This window comes from Carcharodon carcharias, chromosome 11 (genome assembly GCF_017639515.1).
Source record: "Carcharodon carcharias isolate sCarCar2 chromosome 11, sCarCar2.pri, whole genome shotgun sequence".
NCBI classification, from domain to species: domain Eukaryota; kingdom Metazoa; phylum Chordata; class Chondrichthyes; order Lamniformes; family Lamnidae; genus Carcharodon; species Carcharodon carcharias.
This window is the reverse complement of record NC_054477.1, coordinates 43,687,576-43,715,171: the sequence shown is the minus strand read 5'-3', so window position 1 is coordinate 43,715,171 and position 27,596 is coordinate 43,687,576. Positions and strand designations below refer to the sequence as shown.

At 45.8% G+C, this 27,596-nt stretch overlaps 1 protein-coding gene across 6 annotated transcripts in view; it reads left to right on the top strand.

Annotated features, from left to right (window-relative positions):
- Positions 1–27,596, top strand: part of LOC121284064 (protein furry homolog) — a 520,851-nt gene that overhangs the window by 325,604 nt on the left and 167,651 nt on the right. For all 6 annotated transcript variants that reach the window (XR_005944426.1, XM_041199077.1, XM_041199078.1 and 3 more), the window contains exons 28-32: positions 8,031–8,141; positions 9,983–10,137; positions 11,309–11,408; positions 18,795–18,966; positions 21,157–21,413. Coding sequence is in view for 5 of the 6 variants with exons in the window: in XM_041199077.1 (XP_041055011.1) it covers positions 8,031–8,141; positions 9,983–10,137; positions 11,309–11,408; positions 18,795–18,966; positions 21,157–21,413 (795 nt within the window). In the remaining variant the exon portion in view is untranslated. The remainder of the gene's footprint in view (positions 1–8,030; positions 8,142–9,982; positions 10,138–11,308; positions 11,409–18,794; positions 18,967–21,156; positions 21,414–27,596) is intronic.

The window sequence follows — 27,596 nt, the reverse complement described above, 5'->3', positions numbered from 1 at the left end:
TCGTAAAAAATGCAAAGGCTGCCATGCTTATTCACCCACCCACCAACTGAACAGTTGAGAGAGCAGCAAAGAGCACAAATTAATTAATTATTTAAGGGCTTTAATTGTTGGCGTGTGCGCTGCCGACTGTCGTGTATGCCCACCAACCAAAAGATCGTGTAATGATGTCAGGAGGTGGTAAGGAAGTGGAGATGAGGCCGAGATCACCTATGAGGTTATTGAATGGCACACGTAACACATGGATGGGTCTGATAGGATCTTTTGTTGCAGGTATTCGCTAACTTGAAAATGATTTTAAATGACATTGATATTAACCAATGAGCCTGGTAGGGTGGCCTCATGGAAACGCCCAGCGCTGAAGGGCGGAATTTTCCCAAAATTGCACTAAGTGCGGTAGTGGGCGGGTAAAATAGAGCCCTACCCACTAATGAAAGTGGCAGGTTTTCACGCCGTATCTTCCCGAGCCCGCCTTATTATTTATGCATTCCCGGGAAACATATCGTTTCCATAGCGGGCAGTCTCCCACTAGCCCACTTGCCATCATCCCCCTGTTGCATCACGCCGGCCGCCATCTTTAAAAGGCAGCCGCCAGCAAAGCGCTCATCGCCACCAGCTCACCACTGCTGTCCGGAAGATATGGTCTGCAAAGACAAAAAGACTGCAGGCCCTGCATCAATGATGGGTCCCTTGAGCGACTGCTGGATGACATGGAGGCCCGACGGGATTTGCTCTACCTACGCTCTGGCCGCAGGATGGGCAGCAATATCAGCAACCCAGCTTGGGAGGCGGTGGTAGGGACGGTCAGCACGAATGCCCTGCAGAGGAGAACAGCCATCCAATGCCTTAAGGGGATGAATGATGATCTCCATTCCGCCAGGGTAAGTCTCTCTTTTCATCGCTCCCAGCTCTCTCACTCACAAACCCATCACACATCCACAGGGCCCTCACTCACTGCCAGTGCAAGGGACATCACCATTCACTATTTCACAACCACTGTCATTGTCCTCATCCCGTCCATGGGACCACTCACCACCCACACAGGCCAGGCATACTTATCATCTGACCTGGCAGGAGTCCCGATACACATTCCCCATCTCTATCCATGCAGGACAACCTGGCTCACAAGAGGAAGGAAAGATCACGGACAGATGGAGGGATGCTGGAAATCAAAGCTCTGACAGAATTCGAAAACAGAGCCATCCATCTGGCTGGTGATGACCGGGACGGGTCCTGTGCTGATGGTGAGGTCAGCGCCGCTCTACCAAGTGAGGATCCAGCAGTGCAACATCCATCAGACAACCTGTGAGTGATGTGTCCTATTTCACAGGCCACTGCCGTGTACTAATTATCTCCCCTCACTTTCACAGGCACATCTGCCAAACAGCTGACAGAGTCCATGACCCAGGGCCTCCAATGAAGCTCCGAAGAAACCTCTGAAGAGGAACCTGAAAGTACCCTCCCTGAAGTCCCGTCACAGCGCTCACCCACACCCTCCTCCAGCACAGACATACACCTCTGTGGGACCTAGCTTTAGAGAAGCCTTGGGATCACAATCACATCGCAGTTTCTGATCCACAGCAGGCGGAGGCAGGGACTTTCCAGGTCCTCGGCACTCGGAGGACTGCTGGAGGCCAGAACATTGCTGAGCCCGAGTCAGATGACGAGCCTCTTGACTCAGTCATGTCACAGTTGCTGGAGCTGCAAAGGCAAGCTAGGGAACATCAAGAAGGAGTGTCTGCTGCACTCCTCAAATTGCAAGGCACGACCGAGGACTCCGTTCAGTCTTCAGGCTGAGGTGATTGCGCCGGCATTGCAACACACCGAGGTCAACACTGGCAGGATGGCGACCGCCATGGAGACCTTGGTCCAGGGAATCATCCTGCACTACTGTGTGGGCTTAACTCTATCGCTGTTGCCATAGTTGGCCTCCAACTGTGTGCACGCGAGAAGGGTGCTGGGCAGCTCATTCTCACTCCAGCTACCCCTTCCACTCATGGAGTCAGTCAGGGACCCTCGGGCACCCAAAGGGAGGAGGATCAGCAGGTGCATGCTGCAGGGCCATCCACCCAGGTGACTCTGAGAGTGACCGGCTGATCTGAATCCCCTCGCCCAATGACCTCCCGCGGCTCCAGCTTTACAGGCCGAGGAGGGTGCCACTGCCACACAGCAGGACCCCGAAAGCAGGCCAGGGCCTTTCAAGTTTTGGCCCTCCAGAGGATGCCCGCCAAAGTCATCACATACAGGGTGTCACAGTCAGCAGGCTGCCTCCACCTCCGCTTGGATGTCCGGGGAGCACCAAGGCCAGGTTAGGAAAGTTAGGTAAAAGTAGTTGCACAGCTTAGTCATGGGTGTTAATCACTTGTACATATTGTTCATTATTGTCAGTAAACTTAAGAATGTCACCCTGCCTGTGGCTCCTTGTTCTGATGAACAGTGTTCTTGTCACTCAGATGTGAAACCTTTCTGCACAGATAAAAGGCAGATGTCTCAGTCCAGGGGCTCTTCCCTTTGTTCTGTGCAGCCATCAGACCACAGTGATGGTCCAGCCTCAAACTCCCAGGAAACATTACTAATGCCTGCACCTCGGCGGTGCTGGTCATTGCTGCCAGAATGCAGTGGGCGGGTGCCACAGAGTTCTCTCATACTCTCTGTGTGCTCTCAGCACCTTCGAGGTGGGGCTGGCCCCCATCACACCCGTATCTGCAACCAGTGATGCTGTGCATCAGCTCCTGAAGGGCTGAGGTGCTGAAGGCAGACACAGCATCAGATATGCCTAACGTTTCATGGCTGTGTCTCTGAAATGGCCCTGATCATGGACCACAAGCGAGTTGCCCTCAGCCAGACAGGAGTCAGACCTTCTCAGAGGCTATGTGAAGATCTATGGAGTGTCCTCACTGCATGTCGTCATCATCCTCCACAAATTTGACAGCTATGATGGCCTCCTGAGTGTGCCCGCCTTGCCTAGCCAATGTGAGAGCCTCATCCCCGTCGTCCTCACCACCGATGACCCCCTCACCCTCATCCCCATCGGCAGCATCTTCATCGGAGGAGACGTGCAGCTGCTGCAACTCCTCCTCAGCCAGCTCCTCTCCCCATTGCAGCGCCAGGCTGTAAAGGGCACAGCAGATGACGGCGATGTGCGACACCCTCTGCGGACTGTATTACAGGGCTCCACCAGACCAGACCAGTCCAGGCACCGGAACCGCATCTTCAGCATCCCAGTGGTCTGCTCCACCAAGTTGTGAGCTGCTGCATGAACCTAATTATAGCGTCACTCTGCTGCAGTCTGAGGCCGCCGCATGGTTGTCATTGGCCGTGGCCTCTGCGGGTATCCTTGCCCCCAAGGAGCCAACCCTGCAGCCTCTGTGGACCCTGGAAAACTGCAGGGATCTGCGAGTGACTCAGAATGTAGGCATCACGCACACTCCCTGGAAACTGTATGCATACCTGCAGTTTGCGTTTCTGGTGGTCACCAACCAGCTGCATGTTCAGTGATTGGAAGCTCTTGCGGTTAATGAAGTCCACTGAATATAGTGACAGAGACCTGAGTGCCACATGAGTGCAGTCATTCGTACCCTGCACCTGTGGGAATCCCAAGATCAGGGTGAATCCAATGGCTCTTGCATCCTGGCTGTCCTGGTTCTGGGCAAAATACACAAAGTTGTGTGCCATGGAAAAGATGGCATCTGTGACCTCATGGATACCTTTGTGGGTGACAGATTGTGAAATCCCACTGAGGTCACGTGTGAAGCCCTGAAAGGAGCCAATGGCATAGAAATTGAATGCCATGGTCACTTTCATAACCACTGGCAGTGGATGCCCTCTATGTCCCCTTGGCGCCAAGTCCTGCACTAAGTCCAAGTCCTAGACATGCACATTCGTCGGCAACACTGGTTCTCAGTCATCTGCAGGAATGACAGGCAGTGTCTATAGACCCTGGGTGTCCCTAGGCGCCGACCAGCCATGACTCACTGTCGCTCCTGGGCAGCATATGCAGGAGCCCCTGCTGCCCCTTCTTCATGAGCTTGCTGCTCCTACCTTTACGGGGCCAGATGCCTCAGTCACTCTGTCTTCTACGGTCTCTGTAGGCCATCAGGCGTACAACTAGGTCACCTGCAACATGAAAGAGAGAGAAGCGTGGTTATCATTGGCTGTACTTAGCACCTTTCCTGGCCTTGTGTGATCGCCCGTTAATGCTTCCTGGAGAGTGCTGATTACCCTTGGATGGCCAGAGATGAGTGCACTGCATGGCTGCCCTGTTAACCTACGACATGTGGCCACTGGTCCAAACCAGGATGCTGAGATTGCAAGGGGCTGTGAGTGCCTCCAGTAGTGACTGCTACAGGGCCAGCATTGGCGAGGAGATTGTATAACGTGTGCAGTCCAACTGCACCGTGGTGCAATAAATTGGTGGCAGACTCCAAGTCTGTAGGGGGGTACGCGGGTAAGTTATGGAGTGTTTGGTGGCCCTTTGGTACTTCTGCATTGCTTGCATGGGCGGGCAGGCTTAGGAGCCTGACCCCAGTCATATCACTGTGGCTGCGCCTGATTTGATTTAGTTACAGAGGCATGGTCAGTTTGTGTGGCCACTCCCCTCACTTACCCTGCCCCCCACCTCGATTGCCTGTGCGTGGGATGCAGTGCCAGGGCAGTACTTGACCCCCAACACCCTCAGTAGATGCCTCTGAGGCTGGCCAGCACTTGCCCCTGGATACCATCCCCACACCATCAGCACTCGCCTCCGGGGCCATACATCAGTTGCCCCCAGCCCCTGGCCCCTGAGGCCTGTAAGCAACAGGCGAGCTGTGGAGAACACTGCTGCTCACTCATCTTGGCTCCCCCAAAGTAAAGGCCACCAAGTGCATGTTGCCTGTGTGCTGTTGTGAAACACGTCAGTGTGCTTTCCTGCCGACATGGATGGAGGATAGGGCGGGTTGCAAGCATCTGCCGGGATGGCTTTTTAATTATATGCTAATGTATTACAATTAGCTTCCCGCCGACCGATGGCGGGAAATGTGGCCTGCCATTTGCGGGCTGAGCGGACGATCGCGACCTGCCTTCACACTGTCCTGAAGCAGGTCGTGCCATATTTTTCACGCCCGCCATCTATCATGCATGCTGCCAGCGGGCTCGGAAAATTCATTGGGTGATACCAGTGTCATACAAAATAGTTTCCATCGGTTGGCAATCAACAGTGACTGCCTGCGAATGAGCATCCTATCGGACATTCCTCAGGCAGGTGTTTTCAAATTCAGAATGCCAGACATAAGGCCATCCAGTATCGGAATAGAGGCAGATCGTCGAAAGCTGGACTGTCCGGTACAAAACCAGATGAATGGCCACCCTACCTTATTCTGACTGGCATTTCAGGATCTTGAGTAGTCTAAACTGTGGTCTTTAAATGGACAAAAATAAAATACTGCAGATGCTGGAAATTGAAATAAAAACAGAAAAAACTGAAAACACTCAGCAGCTAAGGCAACATTGGTGGAGAGAGAAACAGAGTTAACGTTTCAGGTTGATGACCTTTCCTGGCCATCAAAATGAAATGTTAACTTTTTCTCTCTCTGCAGATGCTGCCCAACATGCTTAGTATTTCCAGCATTTTCTGTTTTTTATGGGCAGAATTTTTAGCTTGGCAGGCGGGTGCGTGCCCGACCCGCTTAAGCGTTAAATAAAGCGCATTGACATTGGCCGAGCATGCTGACATCAACGCGCACTCTTGTGATATTTCGCCAGGTGGGCACACGATGGAGACGGAGGCGCGCCTGCCATTAATTGAGTGGCCAGTTAAGGCCCTTGAGACACCAATTGTCTCAGAGTTTACATAGCCCGTGTGATTTTTAGGCCATCACAAAGGCAAAACAGGCAGGCGGGCAGACCACATTTGCAAAACCTCATCCACGGACAGGATAAGAGGGGTCAGTGGCCTTGTCAAAGCAATTAGTGAGGAGTGCAGGATATCACTTGCTACTGGTTGCTTCTGTGAACAGGACAGCTTCATCTCGCTTCAGAGTTGCATTTAGATATTTTAGAGGCTTTAGTTCAGGACTCAATGTTGTTTTCCAGGCCCCCAGAGGATTCACACCATGTGGGGCCTTCAGGTATCAGACAGCCTTCCCTTACCCTGGTAATGGGGATTGTGGTCTCCACTGGAGGCACCTCCTCTGAGGAGAAAGAGAGGGCCAGAAGGGGAAGGAGGTCAGGTGTCCCTATTCAGTTTCCAGGGGAGCGACCTATGGCAGGAGGGGTGCAGGCTCAAGGGGCACAGGGCCAACAGCAAGTCCAAGGGACCACAGAAGATGCCAATATCCTACTGTAAGGTTTTACAGGCGCTGATGCATCTACATCAATATGTCTGAGGTGTATTGCCGACGGAGGCTTCATCTCTCACGGGAGACAGTGACCTCCACCTATCAGAGGATCAGCCCTGAGAATAGCTCCAACTGTGAGAGTGGACACCCCATGCCAGTGGCGCTGAAGGTCACGGTGGCCCTTAACTTTTATACCCTCGGCTCTTTCCAGGGGTCAGTGGGGGATCTTTGTGGAGTGTCCCAATCATTTGTCCACAGTTGTGTCAAACTGGTGATAGACACTCCTTCCGTCCTTGGGAGTCAAGGGTTTCTCTCTTCACTGCCACCTCTCGGAGTGCTGCACGGCACTCGTCTAAAAAATGCGGGGCTGACTGCCGTGCCGGCCTGCTCTCCTGCCTGCCATGTCCACCCGCTATGGTTTCTATTGGCAACACTTCCGCATCCTCCGGTGGCAGCCTTCCAGGGGCTGCAGAGGCCGCATTTGAATCAGCCACCTGGTCGCCATTGGACCTGGTGGACATCATGTCCCACCCCCGCCTGCCCCTTCGCGCGCATTCTAGGCCGTGTATCACACTGGGCAGGCCTTAATTGGCCCTTTTGTGTAAAATCGCGGAGCGCTGCTGATCGCAGGCGGCAGTTGGATTCTCAACCAGCCTCGCCAATCCTGCACGCCATGGATAAAATTCTGGCCTATGGCTGGGATTTTCCGGCCCTGTCGTGGGCGGGATCCACCACGGGTGAGGCAGCACCCCTGCCGGAAGTCCATGGACTTGCGGCAGGACAGGAAGATCGAACGGCGGACGGGTGCAGAAAATCACGTCGTATGTCTTTAAATGGACCACTGGACTACATTGAAAAAAGACCCAAAAACTTTACTGCACGCATCAACTACAGGCTACTGATGATACACCTCACCCCACCGCACGTCCTTTTGGACTTGTCTCTGACTCTCAATATGGGCTGAAATCTGTATGGTCTTGACAGCTGAACTGCCTCATTAACATCTAGAGCTCACTTGATTTGTTCTGATGGATTTACTTCAACTCGATTTCCCCACATTTGCTCCTTATAACTTGATACCCTTACCCAACAAAAATCTATCAATCTCAGCCTTGACAATTTCAATTAATCCAGCATTGACACTCTTTTGCAGAGAGTGATTTCAAGATTTCCACCTCCCTTTGGGCAAAAAATTGCTTCCTAATTTCGCTTTTAAATAGCCAACTTTCAATTTTAGGGTTATGCCATCTTCTCCTGGATCTGCCCCTCCAGAGCAAATTGGTCTCGATACCTAACCCATTTAACCCCTATGTAAATTTAAACATCTTAATTAGTTCACAACACAGGCTTCTAAATTCTAGGGAATATAAGCCAACCTGATGAAACCCATCCTCAAAATTTAACTCTTGAGGCCTGGTCATTCTGCTGATGCATTGTACCCCCTTCAAAGCCAATATATGCTTCCTGAGACTCAAATGAACACCAGATGGTGTCCAACTTAGGCTATGTGCATCTGAAGCACAACTTTCCTTTATTTTCCTGGGGGTCCTTTATGCCTTCTGTTGAAGTTAAAGAAGGAGGCCAACAGAACCTGAAAAAATTCTAAGATCGAAATGTTAATATAAAACTTAAACTTTTACTGTAAAATAGCTTGTAATTGAGCAAGACTTGTTACTTGTTAAAATGTTTTCTCTCGTTTTTCCTCTTATTTGTTAGGCAATGTCAGCTGTGCTGTGTTGTGGCCCAGTGTTTGATAATGTGGGTCTTTCTCCAGATGGTTACCTTTATAAATGGTTGGATAATATTTTGGCATGCCATGATCTACGGGTAAGGAAATTATGAGGTAATTTTTTAGTAAGAATGATTGTTGTTGAAGATTCATAATCCTTCACTTGTTATAGTCTTTATTTTCTCCTCAGTCTGATACAATACTAGTCATACACAAGAGAAGTAAAACCCCGTGAAAACGTTTGACTCCTAATAGATATATTTGCTAATATTTATTCTGCATATTTAACCTTATGGTGTCATAGACATTGAGTTTAACCTGGTTCCAACCAATTCTTCTCAGCATCTTGAAATTTTATGAGTTCAAGAGGGAACTTTCTAAAGACAGATCGGTCAGATTAAAATTGACAAATGTAAGCTATTGAACAAACAATTTAAACAGAATTCCAAAACTGTCAATGGTAGACGACATTTTGTCAAAGAATACTTTTGTGAGTTTTTGTAAATATTTCTGATAGGTTTATTCGGTAACTATATTGAAGCAGTACTTTGAATTCTACCAAGACACGAGGCTTATTGCGCTATAGAGTTAAATATGCAATTCTAATTGTATTGACAACATATACCTATTTGAATCATCTGTTAAAATTTTCATTTGGCATTTGCACAAGATACTCTTTGGGGGAAATTTAATTTGTTCTCCCAACCCCTGGGAAAGGGCTAGGAAGCCAGGGTAGGGGGAGGGGGCATCAATGTGGAGTTTGGATGTGGGGCCGTTGAACAGGAAGGGCAGGCGAGAGGTAGAGTGCCTGTCACCTGCTCTACTACCCCCCCCCCCCCCACCCCATTAAGTCAGGCACAGGGAAGGTCAAGGACTGCCTGAAGGTCAATTGAGGCCACTTAAGGGCCTCATCCCATTGCCACTGGTATTTCACGTGGCGGTTTTCCTGCAAGTGGGGGGGAAGCCTACTGATCAAGCATACTGTGGCCAACAGAGGGTCCTCCCCAGCGCTAATGGCCATCCCTGCGGAAAGATCCATCCCCAGCCCTCATCAACAACCCACCCATCCACCTTTCCTCACCAGAGCCTGCCTGGGTGGCCCTGGCAAGCCTGATTCCCCCATACCTTCATTATGGAGATGCCTCCTCCTCCTTCTGTTGCAGTACCAGCAGTGGCATCGCTCCCTTTGATTGGGCAGCAGATATTGGAGTCCGGATCTTCACCTTTAAAAGCATGGAAGCCCTGATGACAGATAATTTGATTGGCATTGAATTGCGTCGGGGCTTCCGAAAATGGTCCTGGCAGGGTCGCCCCTGGCTTTCCAGTTGCTGGACAGGGCCAGCGTCATGGCCATTAAATTCAGCCATTTGATTGGATCCAGTTTCTTTAGAAGCCTTTGTTAACAGTAAAAGCTTCATAATAATGGACAGTTTGTTTTGAAATATTATGTTTACATAGTTAGATAAACTGTTTATCACTTTTATATTGTATGTTGTAAAATAAAGAATCTATCTAGATATTTTGGTTTTACAAAATTACTTCTTTTGTAATACAATGTTTCAAATTTACACAAGGTTAAAAGTTGAAGCATGTATAGACTTCTATTTAATTAATCGACTGTTCACATGCAGACCTTGTATAAACATATGTTTTCCCAAAAGGCAATGTTAGAACATCTGCACATTCAAGACTGATTAATTAAGCATCATTTATTTATAAGTACATATGAACATAAGCCTGAAAATTACACCATGCACTATTATCATACAAACACTGTGTGCATATCAAATTCCAAAGTCCATTATTTTAATGGAGGCACCTGACTATTCAAAATGGCATATAGGAATTTGATACAACCATTTTAAGCATTTATGTAATAATATATAACAGTGTGATTTTTAGGCCATATTAAGAGACTTCCAATTTTTTGATATTGTAGGTCCACCAGCTTGGCTGTGAAGTTGTGATATTACTGCTAGAACTAAATCCAGACCAAGTAAACCTTTTCAATTGGGCTGTAGATCGTTGTTACACAGGATCTCACCAGCTGGCATCAGGGTGTTTCAAAGCCATTGCTACTGTATGTGGAAGCAGGTAACCAACTTCAGATTGCTAGGCACTGTTCGGCACATGCTATGTAAGGAATCAGATCTAGGATTTCCGATTTATTACTGTGTCATCTTACTCTTAAAAAGTTTAGTGCTCTTTGTATAATTATTTCTCTGTTTTCACAAACTGCCAGTTAGCTTCGGATGACAGGTACAGAAAATAAATTTTCACCTTTCGGCAGCCAACCGGGGGAGTGTCCCAGTTGCCTGCTTTGAAATGGACAAGGAGGCTCATGCCGTTTTGCACTTGGACCTCATTAAGTCTCAGCAGCAGACATTAGACAGATGTACTGCTGCACCTAGCCAGCTGTGGACCAGTTCAATATTTGATGCCAAGGACCACACCGGCCCACATATAGGCTCTGGGAGGCAGGGATGCGAAAGCAGAGGGAAGTGATTCTGAGCTCCCTACTTCTCCTGGCTGCACAAAATTATAACCTAGAAGCTTCGGACCATTAGACACTTCTCCCAATTTTCATTTTGATTGACTTCAATAAAAGTGAAAATCAGCAGTTAGTTAACAGGTGCCTAAGCCATTTGTTCACTTTAAATTATTATTAAAAGTCAAAATTGCTGCCAATATCTCAGCAGACTTGAATAATTAATTGATGTGATATGTAAGTAATGTGCTATTAGGAACAAAAAAGACTGCAAATAGATTTAAAGGTCTGTGTTGCAGCATGTTCTGTTATTAAAATGTTAGAATTTATAGGTGGAATTTTACGGCCCTTTCGTGGTGGGGGTGGGCTGTAAAATGCAGTGAGCCATCCAAGAGTCCATTGTCTTCGGTAGGACCAGAAAATCCCGCTGTCGGGAGTGGCTGTAAAATTCCGTCCATATCGACTTCTTCAAGGTTGTACATAGTTATACTGTGGATTCTGGAAATCTAAAATTGAAGCAGAAAATGTTAGAATTACCCAGGTCTTGCAGCATCTCTGGAGCGAGAAATAAAGTTAATATTTCATGTCAGTGACCTGTAGTCAGAACAGTGCTACTGAGTATTTCCAGCATTTTGTGTTGTTATACACAGTTATATTTGGAATTTCTCAGATTTATTCAGTATATAAATATTTATTTGTTAAACTGGTGAGGTTGAGGTTAAATGTCAACAAGCATGCTTATAGTGAGTTGTGAAATATTTTCATTTTTCTTCCTAGAAACTATCCATGTGATATAGTGACATTGCTGAACCTGGTGCTTTTTAAAGCTTCTGATACAGACAGAGATATTTATGAAATATCAATGCAGCTTTTGCAGGTACATAGTAATCCATGTGAAATCTAGCAGAATGTAACTATAAAGACTGAAATTATGACCAGAATTTTACTAACGGGGGTAAGTCCTGACATTGGGGCCGAATGTGGATCCCAAGTCCATGCAGACAGGCAGCGGGACTGCAGGTGACAATTTTCCCAGCAGCAACCACTTAACTGGCTGCTTCTGGGCCCACTGTCCAACTAATGATAGCAGGCTGGCTCTCCACACTGCCAGCCCTATCAGCCAGATCAGCAACACCCTTGCAGTGGATTTGGAGTGGTTTTTTTCTCTGACAAGGCCACTCCAGCTGTGGTTTTCGGGTCACAGGGGGCCACCTTTGTAGCCCAGAGTTGCCTCCTTCTGCCATGGAGCCTTTGAATTGGATGACCGCCCAGGGAAATCACTGAGAGGCTGCCTCCATGCCGCTGGTGGCCTTTCCACACAGTGGCGGGCCTGTCTACTGCCAGCAAAATCCCCGTGGGCCCGATAAATGGCTCTTCATTTGGTCTTTAATTGCCTGAATAGGCCATCAGTCTTCAACCAGTGGATGGCGAGCAGCTGCCATTCCAGCCCTTGATAAAATGGCCAGGCAGCAGGACTGCATCAAGGAGGGATCCCAACACAGCTCCCCAGCATTTTACCAGCCCCTCTACCACCTGGGGCCAGTAAAATCTCACCCTTGGTATTCATTATTCATTAAGTAACTCTGCCAAAATGATCTGACCATGTTCATTTTGGATGCCCTATGTTTTTCTGAGTGTGTTCATAAAGATGTGTGTTATTTCTTCCTACATTGGGTGCAAGTTTTTTTCATGCTCAATCTGAACTCGCCTTGTCTTTTTTTTGTTCCTATTTGTCAGTTATGATATTACTCATGTTGCTTTGTCACAAATCTGAACTTTGGTGTGCACTTTTTAGGTTTTAATTGTGGTGTGTGATCATACACAACATAACATGTAGGGCAGGGCCCAGTATCCTGATGGCAGTTATGATGCTTTCATTCTGTGACATTCTACTGTGCCAGTTGCATTTGAGCCACAAAGGCATACCAGAGGGTGGCCAACGGGTGACAATGACTATCCTTTGATGACATGGCTCATGAATTTATTGCGTACAGGGACAGCATGCATATGACAAAAGCCATGTTGCCACATGAAATGTGATAGAGCTGACCATTGAGGTAATAAAACAGTGCTTCCAATGCCTGGACTGTTCTGGGGGAGCCTTGCTGTACTCTGACTGAGTATGAGAGTGAGCAATGTTGTTTTTACTTTGCTATATTCCTGCTCTTCCACCTCTTACTCCTCTTACTCTTCCACCACTGCCTGGCTAGGTTGGAGTTCTTGGGTATCTGAAAAGAGAAAAGCACATGTGTAGGGTTGAGGAAAGAACATGGAAAGCAAGAGTTGCGTGCTTACACAATCTGCAATTTATGTGTCAGAAGAGATTGTGGGATGAGGGAGATGTTGGATGTAAGAAGGAAGGTTAGCTCTTCAATCATTTAGACCCTACCTTTGACCACAGTCTTAACGACGGCCATTCCAATGATGGCAAGTACCACTTCCTCCCTCGCAGTAATGACATGCAGCTATGCCAGTTTCCCATCAGTTAGTGCCTGCTGCCTCCAGTAATGCCAACTTGTCCTGTAAGGGGGAAGGAGGTGCGTCAGTGAGTGTGATACAAGTGTTTAGGTAGTCCAGTTGTCACAGTTGAATAACTGGCAGTGTGTGCAAGCTGTGTGATGTGGGTGTAAGGTTTGCAACTGTGTTAAGTGTGTGACGATGATGCAAAACTCAGAGTTTGCAACAGTGCTAGGCGTGTGAGGATGAGATGAAACTACAAATATTAGATTTGAGTTGTGAGATTTTTGGCAGGCGAGTGATGCGGCTAATGCATGCTGAACATTGTGTAAAGCTAGTGGTGTAATTGGTGGGATATGGTATTTGAAGGTGAATTCACTAACTTTAAATATTCATGCAAGGTAATTAAACTTATTGCCACACTGCATTCAGGTTCTCAAGGTTTAATTCGTGGAATTGACCCCCGAGACTATCTGGTCCCACTTCTTTCATGAAGTTTGTCCAGATGATCTCCTGTCAATTGATCACATTTCCACTCCATCATCTCCACCAAGATATCCACTGCAATGTCAAAAAACTTTGGAGCATGCTCTCCCCTGTTGTGCAATAATTCACTCTTCTTCCTACTCAGGCTTCCACAAGCAGTTGCAAACTTCTTCAGCCAGAATGCACCTCCAATTTTAACTAGTTACTGCAGGCCACCTTTAAGTGATGCTGTCCTCGCATGAACTTAGGCCCTCTGCTGAGGCATGCAGCCACTCAACAGCGCATTTAGCATTGGTTTCACATAGCAATCATGCAAAAAAGTTAAAAGCAAAAAACTGCAGATGCTGGAAATCCAAAACAAAAACAAAAATACCTGGAAAAACTCAGCAGGTCTGGCAGCATCTGCGGAGAGGAGCACAGTTAATGTTTCGAGTCTAAATGACCCTTCAACAGAACTAAGTAAAAATAGAAGAGAGGTGAAATATAAGCTGGTTTAAAGGTCGGGGGGGGCGGTGGGACAAGAAGAGCTGGATGGAGGGCCAGTGATAGTTGGAGATAACCAAAAGATGTCACAGACAAAAGTTCAAAGAGGTGTTGAAGGTGGTGATATTATCTGAAGGAATGTGCTAATTAAGGGTAGAAAGCAGGACGAGCAAGGTACAGATAGCCCTAGTGGATGTGGGGTGGGGGGAAGGGATCGAAATAGGCTAAAAGGTAGAAATAAAACAATGGATGGAAATACACTTAAAAATAATGGAAGTAGGTGGGAAAAGAAAAATCTACATAAATTATTGGAAAAACAAAAAGGAGGAGGAAAATCGGAAAAGGGGTGGGGATGGAGGAGAGAGTTCATGATCTAAAATCGTTGAACTCAATATTCAGTCTGGAAGGCTGTAAAGTGCCTAGTTGGAAGATGAGGTGCTGTTCCTCCAGTTTACGTTGAGCTTCACTGGAACAATGCAGCAAGCCAAGGACGGACATGTGGGCATGAGAGCAGGGTGGAGTGTTGAAATGGCAAGCGACAGGGACGTCTGGGTAACACTTGCAGACAAACCGAAGGTGTTCTGCAAAGCGGTCACCCAGTCTGCATTTGGTCTCTCCAATGTAGAGGAAACTGCATTGGGAGCAACGAATGCAGTAGACTAAGTTGAGGGAAATGCAAGTGAAATGCTGATTCACTTGACAGGAGTGTTTGGGCCCTTGGACAGTGAGGAGAGGGGAAGTAAAGGGGCAGGTGTTCCACCTTCTGCGGTTGCATGAGAAGGTGCCATGGGAGAGTGTTGAGGTGTAGGGGGTGATGGAGGAGTCGACCAGGGTGTCCCAGAGGGAATAATCCCTGCGGAATGCCCCCGAGGGGGTGAAGAGAAGATGTGTGTGGTGGTGGCATCATGCTGGAGTTGGCGGAAATGGTGGAGGATGATCCTTTGAATGCAGAGGCTGGTGGGGTGAAAAGTGAGGACAAGGGGGACCCTATCATGTTTCTAGGAGGGAGGAGAAGGCGTGAGAGCGGATGTGCGGGAGATGGGCCGGACACGGTTGAGGGCCCTGTCAACGACCGTGGGTGGAAAACCTCAGTTAAGGAAGAAGAAGGACATGTCAGAGGAATTGTTTTTGAAAGGGGCATCATCAGAACAAATGCAATAGAGGCGAAGGAATTGAGAGAATGGGAAGTGGGGTGTCAGGAGCTGTAGTCGAGGTAGCTGTGGGAGTCGGTAGGCTTGTAATGGATATTGGTAGATAGTCTATCACCAGAAATTGAGACAGAGAGGTCAAGGAAAGGAAGTGTCAGAGATGGACCATGTGAAAATGATGGAGGGATGGAAATTGGAAGCAAAATTATTAAAGTTTTCCAGGTCCCGACGAGAGCATGAAGCAGCACCAAAGTAATCATCGTTGTACCGGAGAAAGAGTTGTGGTAAGGGGCCGGAGTAGGACTGGAACAAGGAATGTTCCACATACCCCATAAAGAGACAGGCATAGCTGGGGCTCACTCATGTTTCGAACCCACCCAGGATTACAGATATCTCCCTGACATACACGCTCCTCAGACTGCTCTTCTCATCGCATTCTGAGATCCACACTCAGTGCCATGCGCCGCCATATGAACACACTCGACCTGTCCCTCCAGCATCACCGCCGCACCCTTTTTCAAAGCTGATCGTGCCCCCAGTTACATTTTATTCTTCGTCTCATCCGACGCCTCAACAAGAAACTTTGTCTCTTTCTTTCAGGTGCAAAGGAACGCAAGCTCCAACAACTCATCGACACCAACACCCATCCAGGACCCTCCACCCCTGCCTGTCCCTCTGTCCCCATCCCATCTTCCAATCCCAGCCCCGGCTGTGTATTCACCATACCCCCTGACCTTCCCCTCTCCAATGCTGAATGTTCAATGCTCAGCAAAGGACTTAGTTTCATACCCTTATGCCCTCATCTCAATGAATTTTGGGCACGGACGATGCTGAACTCTTCTTCCTCCGCCTTCATCTCCATGCTCACTTCTTTGGGCAGGAGTTCTCTCCTCGTTCAACGGATCCTTTTACCCACCTCCAATATTCTTCCTCCACCTGGACCCCTCCCTCTGGATTCTTACCTTCTTTTGATTTTTTCATTGAGAACTGTCGGCGTGACATTCGTCATCTTAATTTCTCTGCTCCTTTCACCCACTGTAACCTGTCTCTCTCTGAACTTGCTGCACTCCGTTCTCTCAGGTCCAACCCTGACATTGTCATCAAACCCGCTGACAAGGGTGGTGCTATTGTTGTCTGGCTCACTGACCTCTACCTCGCAGAGGCTGAGCGTCAACTCACAGACACTTCCTCCTACCTCTCCCTGGACCATGACCCCACCACTGAACATCAAGCCATTGTTTCCAGGCTGTTACTGACCTCATCTCCTCTGGAGATCTTCCTTTCACAGCTTCCAACCTCATAGTCTCCCAACCGCAGAAGGCCCGCTTCTACCTCCTACCCAAAATCTACAAACAGGACTGTCCCGGCAGACTGGGACAGCCTGTTCCTGCCCCACAGAACTCATTTCTCACTATCTTGACTCCATTCTCTCTCCCGTTGTCCAGTCCCTTCCCACCTACATCCGTAATTCCTCTGACATCCTACATCATATCAACAATTTCCAGTTCCCTGGCCCCAACCGCCTCCTCTTCACTATGGACATCCAATCCCTCTACACCTCCATCCCCCACCGGGATGGTCTGATGGCTCACCGCTCCTTCCTCGAACAACAATCATCAAAAAATCCCCATCCACCACTACTCTCCTCTGTCTGGCTGAACTTGTTCTCACACTGAGCAATTTCTCCTTAAACTCCTCTCACTTCCTCAAATAAAAGGTGTGGCTATGGATACCCGCATGGGCCCCAGCTATGCCTGTCTCTTTATGGGGTATGTGGAACATTCCTTGTTCCAACCCTACTCCGGCCCCCTCCCACAACTCTTTCTCCAGTACATCGATGATTACTTTGGTGTTGCTTCTTGTTCTCATCTGGACCTGGAAAAATTTATTAATTTTGCTTCCAATTTCCACACCTCCATCATTTTCACATGGTCCATCTCTGACACTTCCCTTCCCTTCCTTGACCTCTCCGTCTCAATTTCTGGTGATAGACTGTCCACCAATATCCATTACAAGCCTACCGACTCCCACAGCTACCTCGACTACAGCTTCTCACACCCTGCTTCCTGTAAGGACTCCATCCCATTCTCTCAATTCCTTCGCCTCCGTCGCATCTGTTCTGATGATGCCACTTTCAAAAACAGATCCTCTGACATGTCCTCCTTCTTCCTTAACCGAGGTTTTCCACCCACGGTGGTTGACAGGGCCCTCAACTGTGTCCAGCCCATCTCCCGCGCATCCGCCCTCACACCTTCTCCTCCCTCCCAGAAACATGATAGGGTCCCCCTTTTCATCACTTATCACCCCACCAGCCTCTGCATTCAAAGGATCATCCCCAGCTATTTCCATCAACTCCAGCATGATGCCACCACCAAACACATCCTCCCTTCTCCCCCCCCCCCCCACCCACCCCCGGCGGCGTTCCGCAGGGATTGTTCCCTCCGGGACACCCCGGTGCACTCCTCCATCACCCCCTACACCTCAACACCCTCCCATGGCACCTTCCCATGCAACAGCAGAAGGTGCAACACCTGCCCCTTTACTTCCCCTCTCCTCACCATCCAAGGGCCCAAACACTCCTTTCAAGTGAAGCGGCATTTCACTTGCACTTCCCTCAACTTAGTCTACTGCATTTGTTGCTCCCAATGTGGTTTCCTCTACATTGGAGAGACCAAACGTAGACTGGGTGACCGCTTTGCAGAACACCTTCGGTCTGTCTGCAAGTATTACCCAGACCTCCTTGTCGCTTGCCATTTCAACACTTCACCCTGATCTCATGCCCACATGTCCGTCCTTGGCTTGCTGCATTGTTCCAGTGAAGCTCAATGCAAACTGGAGGAACAGCACCTCATCTTCCGACTAGGCACTTTACAGCCTTCTGGACTGAATATTGAGTTCAACAATTTTAGATCATGAACTCTCTCCTCCATCCCCACCCCTTTTCTGATTTTCCCCCTCCTCCTTGTTTTTTTCCAATAATTTATATAGATTTTTCTTTTCCTACCTTCTTCCATTATTTTTAAGTGTATTTCCATCCATTGTTTTATCTCTACCTTTTAGCCTATTTCGATCCCTTCCCCCCACCCCTCATCCACTAGGGCTATCTGTACCTTGCTCGTCCTGCTTTCTACCCTTAATCAGCACATTCCTTTAGATAATATCACCACCTTCAACACCTCTTTGTCCTTTTGTCTGTGACATCTTTTGGTTATCTCCACCTATAACTGGCCCTCCATCCAGCTCTTCTTGTCCTACCCCCCCCTTAAACCAGATTATATTTCACCTCTCTTCTATTTTTACTTAGTTCTGTTGAAGGGTCATTCGGACTCGAAATGTTAACTGTGCTCCTATCCGCAGATGCTGCCAGACCTGCTGAGTTTTTCCAGGTATTTTTGTTTTTGTTACGCAAAGAAGTTGACCTGTTGCCTGCAGCAAATGCAGTGGGCATTTGTTAATCGCACATCACAATTTGTGGGACTGTTTTTGGGTTCTCTCCAGTTAACCCCAATCCCACCCCTTCCCCCTGATCTTAAACCCTCAAATCCTGCAATTTTAATCCAGGATTAACGGAAGACATAAATACCGTGTAATGAGTCCAGAACTCATACAAGTAATGTATATATTGTATACGTGGCATCCAGTTTAAGTTCATGATAACAGCTGACTTTACAATCTATTCTTTTTTCCAGATTCTGGAAACAAAACTATTCCTGTATTCCAAAAAAGTGGCTGAGCAGAAACCTGATAGTATTCTGTTTGGAACACATGGGCCATTACCCCATCTATATTCTGTGTCATTGTCTCAACTGTCAAATGAATTGGCAAGGATGTATCCTGAGCTAACGCTTCCTATGTTTTCAGGTATTCTCTAGTATACTAGAAAATAATAGCTCATTTAGGACATATTTTTCTCTTCTAGGAATCAGAAGCACAAATTAAAAGAGAAAACATGCAGTGTGAATTCATTGGAAGAGACAACATAAAATTAGCCAATCATGACAGATTTTTAATATTGTTCTTTCTGTATTTTTCAAGAAGTTAAATTTGCATTTAACACCAAAGTGAAAGGCTTGAATCTTGAGTAGGCAGAAGGGTTTCTGTAGGAAAATCCTGAATTTTGGGTTTCGTTGTATGTCCTGGAGGTTTAAATCCATAACGGCATAGTTTTGGTTTGACATGTTACCCACCCAGAAGTCAGTCTGATTGACAGGCTTGGCTTCCAGTCGGGCTTGGGGGGAGCACTCTGCAGCAGGCTGCAGCCACCTGCTGGGAGCCAGTGGGAGCATAGACTAGTTCAATTCCTGACTCCCTGCAAGAGACATAGTCTGATGGGTGTGGGGGTATTTAGGGGACTGAAGTGGAAAACCCTTAGCTTCTCCTGAAGGTGGTTTGTCCTCCCTTCAGTTGTCAGGCTCCCTGAGGCCTGGGAATCTTGACTAGCTACGGTCAAACCTGCGAAGTAATCAGAGGTGATCAGCTTTATTAAGATATTTAGTTGGCCAACCTGCCTCATGAGAGAGCTTGCCCACCTCTTATCCCGTCTCTGTAAAACCCAGATATGGCTGGTATGGAGATGGATTTGGGTGTGCTTTGAGATTTTTAAGTTTTAGCATCTCACTTGACCCAACCCACAGGTTTTTGAGAATTAAGAGTAAGCCCAAATGGTTTGTTTATATCCAGCACTGGAACCCAGAAAACCTTTGCAAATATAGGAAAGGTTATGTTGTTAACTTGTACATGGAGGTAGAGAACGGCTCAGAAAAACAATTTAGGTCTGGGATCTTGGGAAACACCAATGAATTTTCAGCGAACCCAAAGGCTTAGAAATTTGATCACTCCTGGAATGCCATTTAAAGGCAAGCCAGGATTCCTTAAAGACTGTGAAAAAATATAAATTTATCACTTTTGTATGTGGGGTTTGGAAGAACCGGAGTGCATCTCTAGACCTTACAGTTAAGGTTCCGGCCTTCCTTGCCCCCAGACACTCTCCCAACTCTAACCTACCACTGTTCCTTCCATGGGATGCCATACAGAGCCCCATTCAGAACACCTACTTGCATGTCCATGAATTTCTGCAGGCTGGCAGCCACTATTGACTGGTTCTGCACAAGAAGTAAACTGGTGATATGGCAGTGAGACCTGACAGTTAACATCAGCTTGATCTCATGTTTGGGTCAAAAATGGACGGATACGTTCAGTTTTCCTTTGAACTTCACTGAGAGTTACAAACAACAGTCTTTCCTGCCTCAATTGGTAAAATGAATAACAATGTCATTCAGAATTAAATCTTTAATTGCCAAAACACCAAAATGTGAGTACAAAAGCATGCAGTTTGTAAAGAAACTATGTCCTGGGTATTTCTTTCTACACAATTGATGGCAAATCATAAATGTTTATGAACTTTACTTAAGCAAAATGAAATCTATAAATGCAGGATGTTATCTAACAGCTTCGCCTAGTGCTGTCTTGCAAACTGATGCCCAGGTGTAAAACTGACATTGCTGATAGGCTGCCCATTATAGAAACTGCCTAAATTTCACTTCAGGTGGTTTCTTTAATGGGCAGTTAATCCACAAGTTTAAAATCTAACCCAAAGCTTCTAAAGTCAAGCACCTGTGAGCTGTCAAAAATAACAATGATTTGTATTATTATTTCCCACAGTTATGAATTTTGATTTTTATGCAGTACTGTTTGAACCATGATAACAGCCACACAAGAATATGTTTTCTTACATATGCCTCAAATAAACATTATTATTTTAAAAACATTTTTTCTCTTGGAACTACTACAGTAAAATATATATATTTTCACCATTTCTTCTTTATGTTTGGGATTTCCTTACAAACTGGGAAGTTCTTGTACATTTTGTACATTTGAGAAGTGATTTTCCTGTAAAGTAACTGAAAGGAGTTTCTATCTTTTCTATCTTAAACATCAACTATAATACGGTAACATCTAAGCTATTTTGCATTGACACAATTACTATTACTACATGTATATTTTTTAAAGTACCAAGCAAAGACAATGTTTTGTTTACATCTCTTTGACCAGAGGTTAGCCAGAGATTTCCAACCACTCACCCAAATGGCCGTCAAATTATGCTCACCTATCTTTTGCCGTGGCTTCGTAACATTGAGCTAGTGGATGGTGGACTTCTCCCCATAACATCAAACCCACAAACTCCTGATGAACAAGCTAACTACAAGGAGGAGGAAATGATTGAGGAATATGGATTAAAAGGAAATGGCTGGGGGTCTCCACAGGCCACTTCTTTGGTTCTCAATAACCTCATGTATATGACTGCCAAGGTAACGTTTTATTTCATTTTTTTCTTTATTCATTCTTGGAATGTGGGTGTCACTGGCAAGGCCAGCATTTGTTGCCCATCTCTAATTGCCCTTGAACTGAGTGGCTTGCTAGGCCATTTCAGAGGGCATTGCAGAAAAAGGAGACATGCCTAACCTTTCAGTCTTGCACTCATCAGGACATTTCGCAAGAATATCAAAATAAGGGGAAAACAACAATTTATACTGTATGGAAGAGAGAGCTGATTGGTTGGCAAGTGGACTCTGATTGGTAGGCAAGTGTACTCTGATTGGTAGAGGTGTTGCCATGGAGAATGCACCTGTGATAGTGACTGACAGTTAATTGCCAAGTATTGTTTGAAATTTAAACTGGGCAGCTTGACCCTGATTGGTCAAGGCATTGCCCTGAGGAATGAGTCAGCGAATGGCTGTCACTTGTTTTGTTTAACTGAAACAGGTGCAATGTGTGTACATGTTCTTTCTGTCCGCAAAGAACAGGGCCCTGTATATTGATATATGTAGCTTCCAGTGTACATAAATGCACCACACTGTGAGCCCAAACAACAGTCTCAAGTTGGTGATGCATTATAAAGCTTTATAATGTTGACAGCATGGGTTTAATCCCTGTACTGGCTAAGGTAGCTCTTGGGACCTGCCTCTTCTCCTTGCCGCATTGCTAATCATGGCTTATGCCATGACATCACAATCTTCAGACAACAAGGATACTAATGAAGAGAGAGATGAATGCAATGAATTTAATCCCATTTCTTCAGCATGTTAACACTGTAAAATGAATAAAGTTTGACATAGCAGGAATTGATTAAATTTTCTTGGTAATACATAATGTGCTAAATTTAACTTTATAGCATGCAGGTGTTGCTTTTTTATTTCAATTAAAATAAAACAGTGTATGGGGTAGATTTCCAATTGGTCACCCAAATGTGAAGTCCATAGGCCAGATTTTCATGCCTCCGTCTGTGTCAGAACAGAGGTGCGAGATTTAAAAATGGCGAACACGACCTGATTCTGGGATTCACCTCCCAATGCTGTTGTGTGGGATTTTTAAGGGTGTGGGTTAAGGGTCCGGGTAGTGAACTTGCATGCAACAGTCCTACCCTTAGCTACTCCGTTGCGGGAGTGGGCGTTTTAGACAGCAATGCCCCCCACCCCCCCAACCATTTCCTTGGAGCTGGGCCCATTTAGGTAGGAGATGGGGTTTACAGCACCTCAGAGGTGTCGTGAACCATGGGGGAAGCCTAGTCTGAAGCCTTTGGTAGATAAGTTCACATGTCACAATTTAACATGTATATGTTAAATGTGTTTTTAATATAGCGGTTAATGATAGCGCTTTTGTTTTGAAAAGGTAGGTGACCATTAAATTGACCAGCACTGTGAAAATGTTCATATGCATTAAAGTACTTTATTAAGAGGATAAAGTTCTCTTTTACATTCAACAGTATTGAAATTCAGATTTTAATGTATCAGTTTCCCTTGTGATTTTACATTGATCGGTTGAGCTTTTGAAGCAGTGGAACAGATGGTCACCTGTTCCACAACTTCAAAGGTCTTAATATATTCAGTTCTGCAGTTTTTGTTGACACAGCTGTGAAATAGAATCCCATGATGAATGCTTGGCTGAGCAGCAAACCCCACTAATGGATTCTGCTCGGCAGGGGTTCTGGTACAGCTATCAAGGAGACGGTGAGCTTTATTTTGATTACTGGCAGTTTTAAGAACAGTTCGTAGGATTATGTTTTTGAAGAGGATTTTAAATGACCTTTTGACTCTTTTATGACCACTTAAGAGGAGTAATTATCTTTTTCAAGTGAAAATTGAATGACCGTGTGTTTCATTGAAAGTTTTATGAATACCTAAGAGTTTAAGGTTTCTTGACGAGATTTTTGAATGGCTATTTGATTTCATAATATTATTATAGAGCTCATGAGTTCTGCTTCTAGTAGATACTGGGTGAGTGGTCATGGGAGGTATGGAGAGCGCATGGGGGATATGAGGGGGCATGGGGGTTGGGTGAGTGGTGAGGGCTAGTGTGCCTAACACCCATACATAACTGGGCCAGTGTCCCAGCGAACGGCGGTGAGCCTTCAAACCTGGCCGCATTGCCATCTGCCCACCTCCGTTCCCATCTTGGGCCAGCTTCTAGAAGCAGTGGTCCAGAATCCAGCCCAATAATGAAACAGCATGGGTAAAAACTGCCAGGCAGGAGGCAGGATTGTGACGTTGGGATATAGCTCAACTTTCAATTGCTGCTTCGAGGATGAAAATCTGGGCCCTTATTCCAGATTATAGAAACTGCCTGCTTTTCATTTTCACTGAAATCAATGAAAGTGAAAATGAGGAGGTCCCCATAATGGGCAGCCTGTCCACAATGACAATTTTACATCTGGCAGCAAATTAAACCCCACTATGTAAGAAAGAAGGGAGAGAGAAAATGGGGAATTACAGACTTGTAAGCCTGATGTCAGTAGTAAGTAAAATACTAGAATCTATTATAAAGGGTGTGATAACTGGACACTTAGAAAATAATGATCTGATTAGGCTGAGTCAACATGGATATATGAAAGGGAAATCATGTTTGACAAACTTGTTGGAGTTTTTTGAGGATGTTCAATGACTTGGCCTCCAGAGCCTTCTGTGGTAGAGAATTCCACAGGTTCACCATCCTCTGAATGAAGAATCTTCTCCTCATCCCAGTCCTAAATGGCTAATCCCGTATCCTGAGACCGTGACCCCATGTTCTAGACCTCCTAGCCAGAGGAAACACCATCCCTACATCCAGTCTGTCTAGCCCTGTCAGCATTTTATACATTTCAATGAGTTCCCCTCTCATTCTTCTAAACTCCAGTGAATACAGGACTAGTCGACTCAATCTCTTCTCATACACAATCATACCATCCTAGAAATCAGTCTGGTGAACCTTTGCTGCACTTCCTCAATGGCAAGTATATCCTTTCTTAGGTAAGGAGACCAAAACTGCACATAATACTCCAAGTGTGGTCTCACCAGGGCCTTGTACAGCTGCAGTAAGGCATCCTTGTTCCTGCACTCAAGTCCTCTTGCAGTGAAGGCCAACATACTATTTGCCTTCTTAACTGCTCGCTGCACCTGCATGCTTGCTTTCAGTGATTGGTGTACAAGGACCCTCTTGTACATCAACATTTCCCAATCTATCACCATTTAAATAATACTCTGCCATTCTGTTTTTCCTACCAAAGTGGATAACTTCACACTTATCCATGTATCTGCTCACTCACTCAACTTGTCTAAATCGCCTTGAAGCCTCTTAACATCCTCCTCACCACTCACATTCCCACCAAGTTTCATGTCGTCTGTAAACTTGGAAATATTAAACGTGGTTCCCTCATCCAAATCATTGATATATGTTGTGAATAGCTGGGGCCCAAGCATTGATCCCTGTGGTGCCTAGAAGTTCCTCTCCAAGTCGCTCACCATCCTGACTTGGAAATCTATCACCATTCCTTCACTGTCACTGAGTCAAAATCCTGGAACTCCCTTCCCAATGGCACTGTGGGTGTACCTACACCACATGGACCACAGTGGTTCAAGAAGGTAGCTTACCACCACCTTCTCAAGGGCAACTAGGAATGGGCAATAAATGCTGGCCCAGCCAGCAAAGCCCACATCCTTTGAATGAGCAAAAGAAAAACCCCACTAGTCACCGCTTGCCATTCCAAAAAAGATCCATTTATTCTTACCCTCTGTTTTCTGTCTGCTAACCAATTCTCAAACCATGTCAGTATATTACCCCCGATCACATGTGTGTTAATTTTTCACATTAATCTCATGTGGGACTTTATCAAAAGCTTTCTGAAAATCCAGATACACACCACATCCACTGGTTCTCCTTTATCTATTCTGCTAGTTATTTCCTCAAAAATATCCAGTAGGTTTGTCAAATATTATTTCCCTTTCATAAATCCATGCTGACTTTGTCTAATCCTGTTGATATTTTCTAAGTGTTTTGTTATCACATCCTTTAAAATGGAATCTCACATTTTCCCCACTACTGATGTTGGGCTAATTGGTCTCTAATTCCCTGTTTCCATCCTCCCTCCCTCCCTCTCTCCTTTTTTAAATATTGGGGCTACATTTGCCACCCTCCAATCTGCCAGGAATGTTCCAAAATCTACAGAATTTTGGAAGATGATAACTAACACATCCACTATTTCCATGGCCACCTCCTTTAGTACCCTGGGATATAGATTATCAGGCCCTGGGGATTTATTGGTTTATAGTCCCATTAATTTCTCCAGCACTATTTCTTTGCTAATGCTAATTTCCTTCAATTCCTCCTTCTCACTAGATTCTTGGTTCCCTAGTTATTTGCCTTGAAGACAGGACTAATTGCTGTGCCATTTCCTTGTTCTCTATTATAAATTTACCTGTTTCGGACTGTAGGGACCTACATTTGTCTTTACTAATCTTTTTCTTTTCACATACTTACAGAAGCTTTTACAGTCCGCTTCTATGTTCCTTGCAAGTTTACTCTCATACTCTGTTTTTCCCCTCTTAATCAATCTCTTGGCCCTCCTTTGCTGAATTCTAAACTGTTCCCAATCCTCAGGCTTGCTACTTTTTCTAGCAACTTTAAATGATTTTTCTTTAGATCTAATACTATCCTTAATTTCTTTTGTTAGCCATGGTTGGGCCGCTTTTCCTGTTGTGTTCTTGCACGAGAAAGGAATGTATAACTGTTGCAATGCACACATTCATTCCTTAAATATTATCCATTGCCTATCCACCTTTTAATGAAGTTGCCCAATCTACCTTAGCCAACTCATGAATCATACTTTCGCAGTTTCCTTTGTTTAGATTTAGGACCCTAGTTTCAGATCAGACTACTTCACTTTCCATCCTAATGAAGAATTCTATTAAGTTATGGTCACTGTTCTCGATAGGATCTTGCACAACAAGGTTATTAATTAACCCCTTCTCATTGCATAACACCAAATCTAGGATAGCCTGTTCCCTAGTTGGTTCCTTGATGTATTAGCCTAAAAAAAAAACCACCTTGTACACACTCTAGGAATTAATCTCCCACATTACTATTACTAATTTGGTTTGCCCAATCAATACGTAGATTAAAGTCACCCATGATTATTGTAGTAGCTTTTTTACATACATCTCTAATTTACTGTTTAATGCCATCCCCTACCTTATCACTACTATTTGGAAGCCTGTAGACGACTCCCACTAATGTTTTCGGTACTTTGTTGCTTTTTAACTCCAGACTGATTCTACATCTACATTTTCTAAGCCAATATCCTCTTACTATTGCACTGATTTCATCCTCAACTAACAATGGCACCCCATCCTTTTTGCCTGTGCTTCCTAAATATCAAATACCCTTGGATATTCAGTTCCCAGCCTTGGTCACCAAGCAACCATGTCTCCGTAATCACAATCATATCGCACCCATTTACATCTATTTGCGCTGTTAATTTATCTACCTTATTGTGAGTGCTCTGTGCATGCAGATAGAGTGCCTTTAGTTTTGTCTTTATAACATTTTTACACATCTTTTGCCCTACTTGCGGCTAGCCCTTGTTTTCTCTGCCTTCCACTTTTGCTTTCTACTTTTCTTTCATTCCTATCTTTGTTTCCCTTTCTTGTGTCTCCCTGCTCAGGCTCCCATCCCTCTGACATTCTAGTTTAAACCCTCCCTCACAGTACTAACAAATACCCCACAAGGATATTGGTCCTGGTCTTGCTGGGAAGCAACCTGTCCAGCTTGCACAGGCCCTATCTTCCCCGGAATCAGTCCCAATGCCTCAGGACTCTAAAACCCTCCCTCCTATACCATCTCTCCAGCCATGCATTCATCTAGTCTATTCTCCTAGACCTGATCTCACTAGCACATGGCACTGGGAGTAATCTTGAGATAAGTACATTTGATGTCCAGCTTTTTAATTTATTTCCTTGCTCCCTATATTCTGCTTTCAGGACCTCATCCCTCTTTATAGCTATGTTGTTGGTACCGATATGGACCACAACCTCTAGCTGTTCACCCTCCCTCTTCAGAATGGCCTGCAGTCGCTCAGTGACATCCTTTACCCTGCACCAGGGAGGCACCATACCATCCTGGCTTCACGTACGTGGCCACAAAACCTCTATCTGTTCCCCTTACGATGGAATCCCCTATCACTA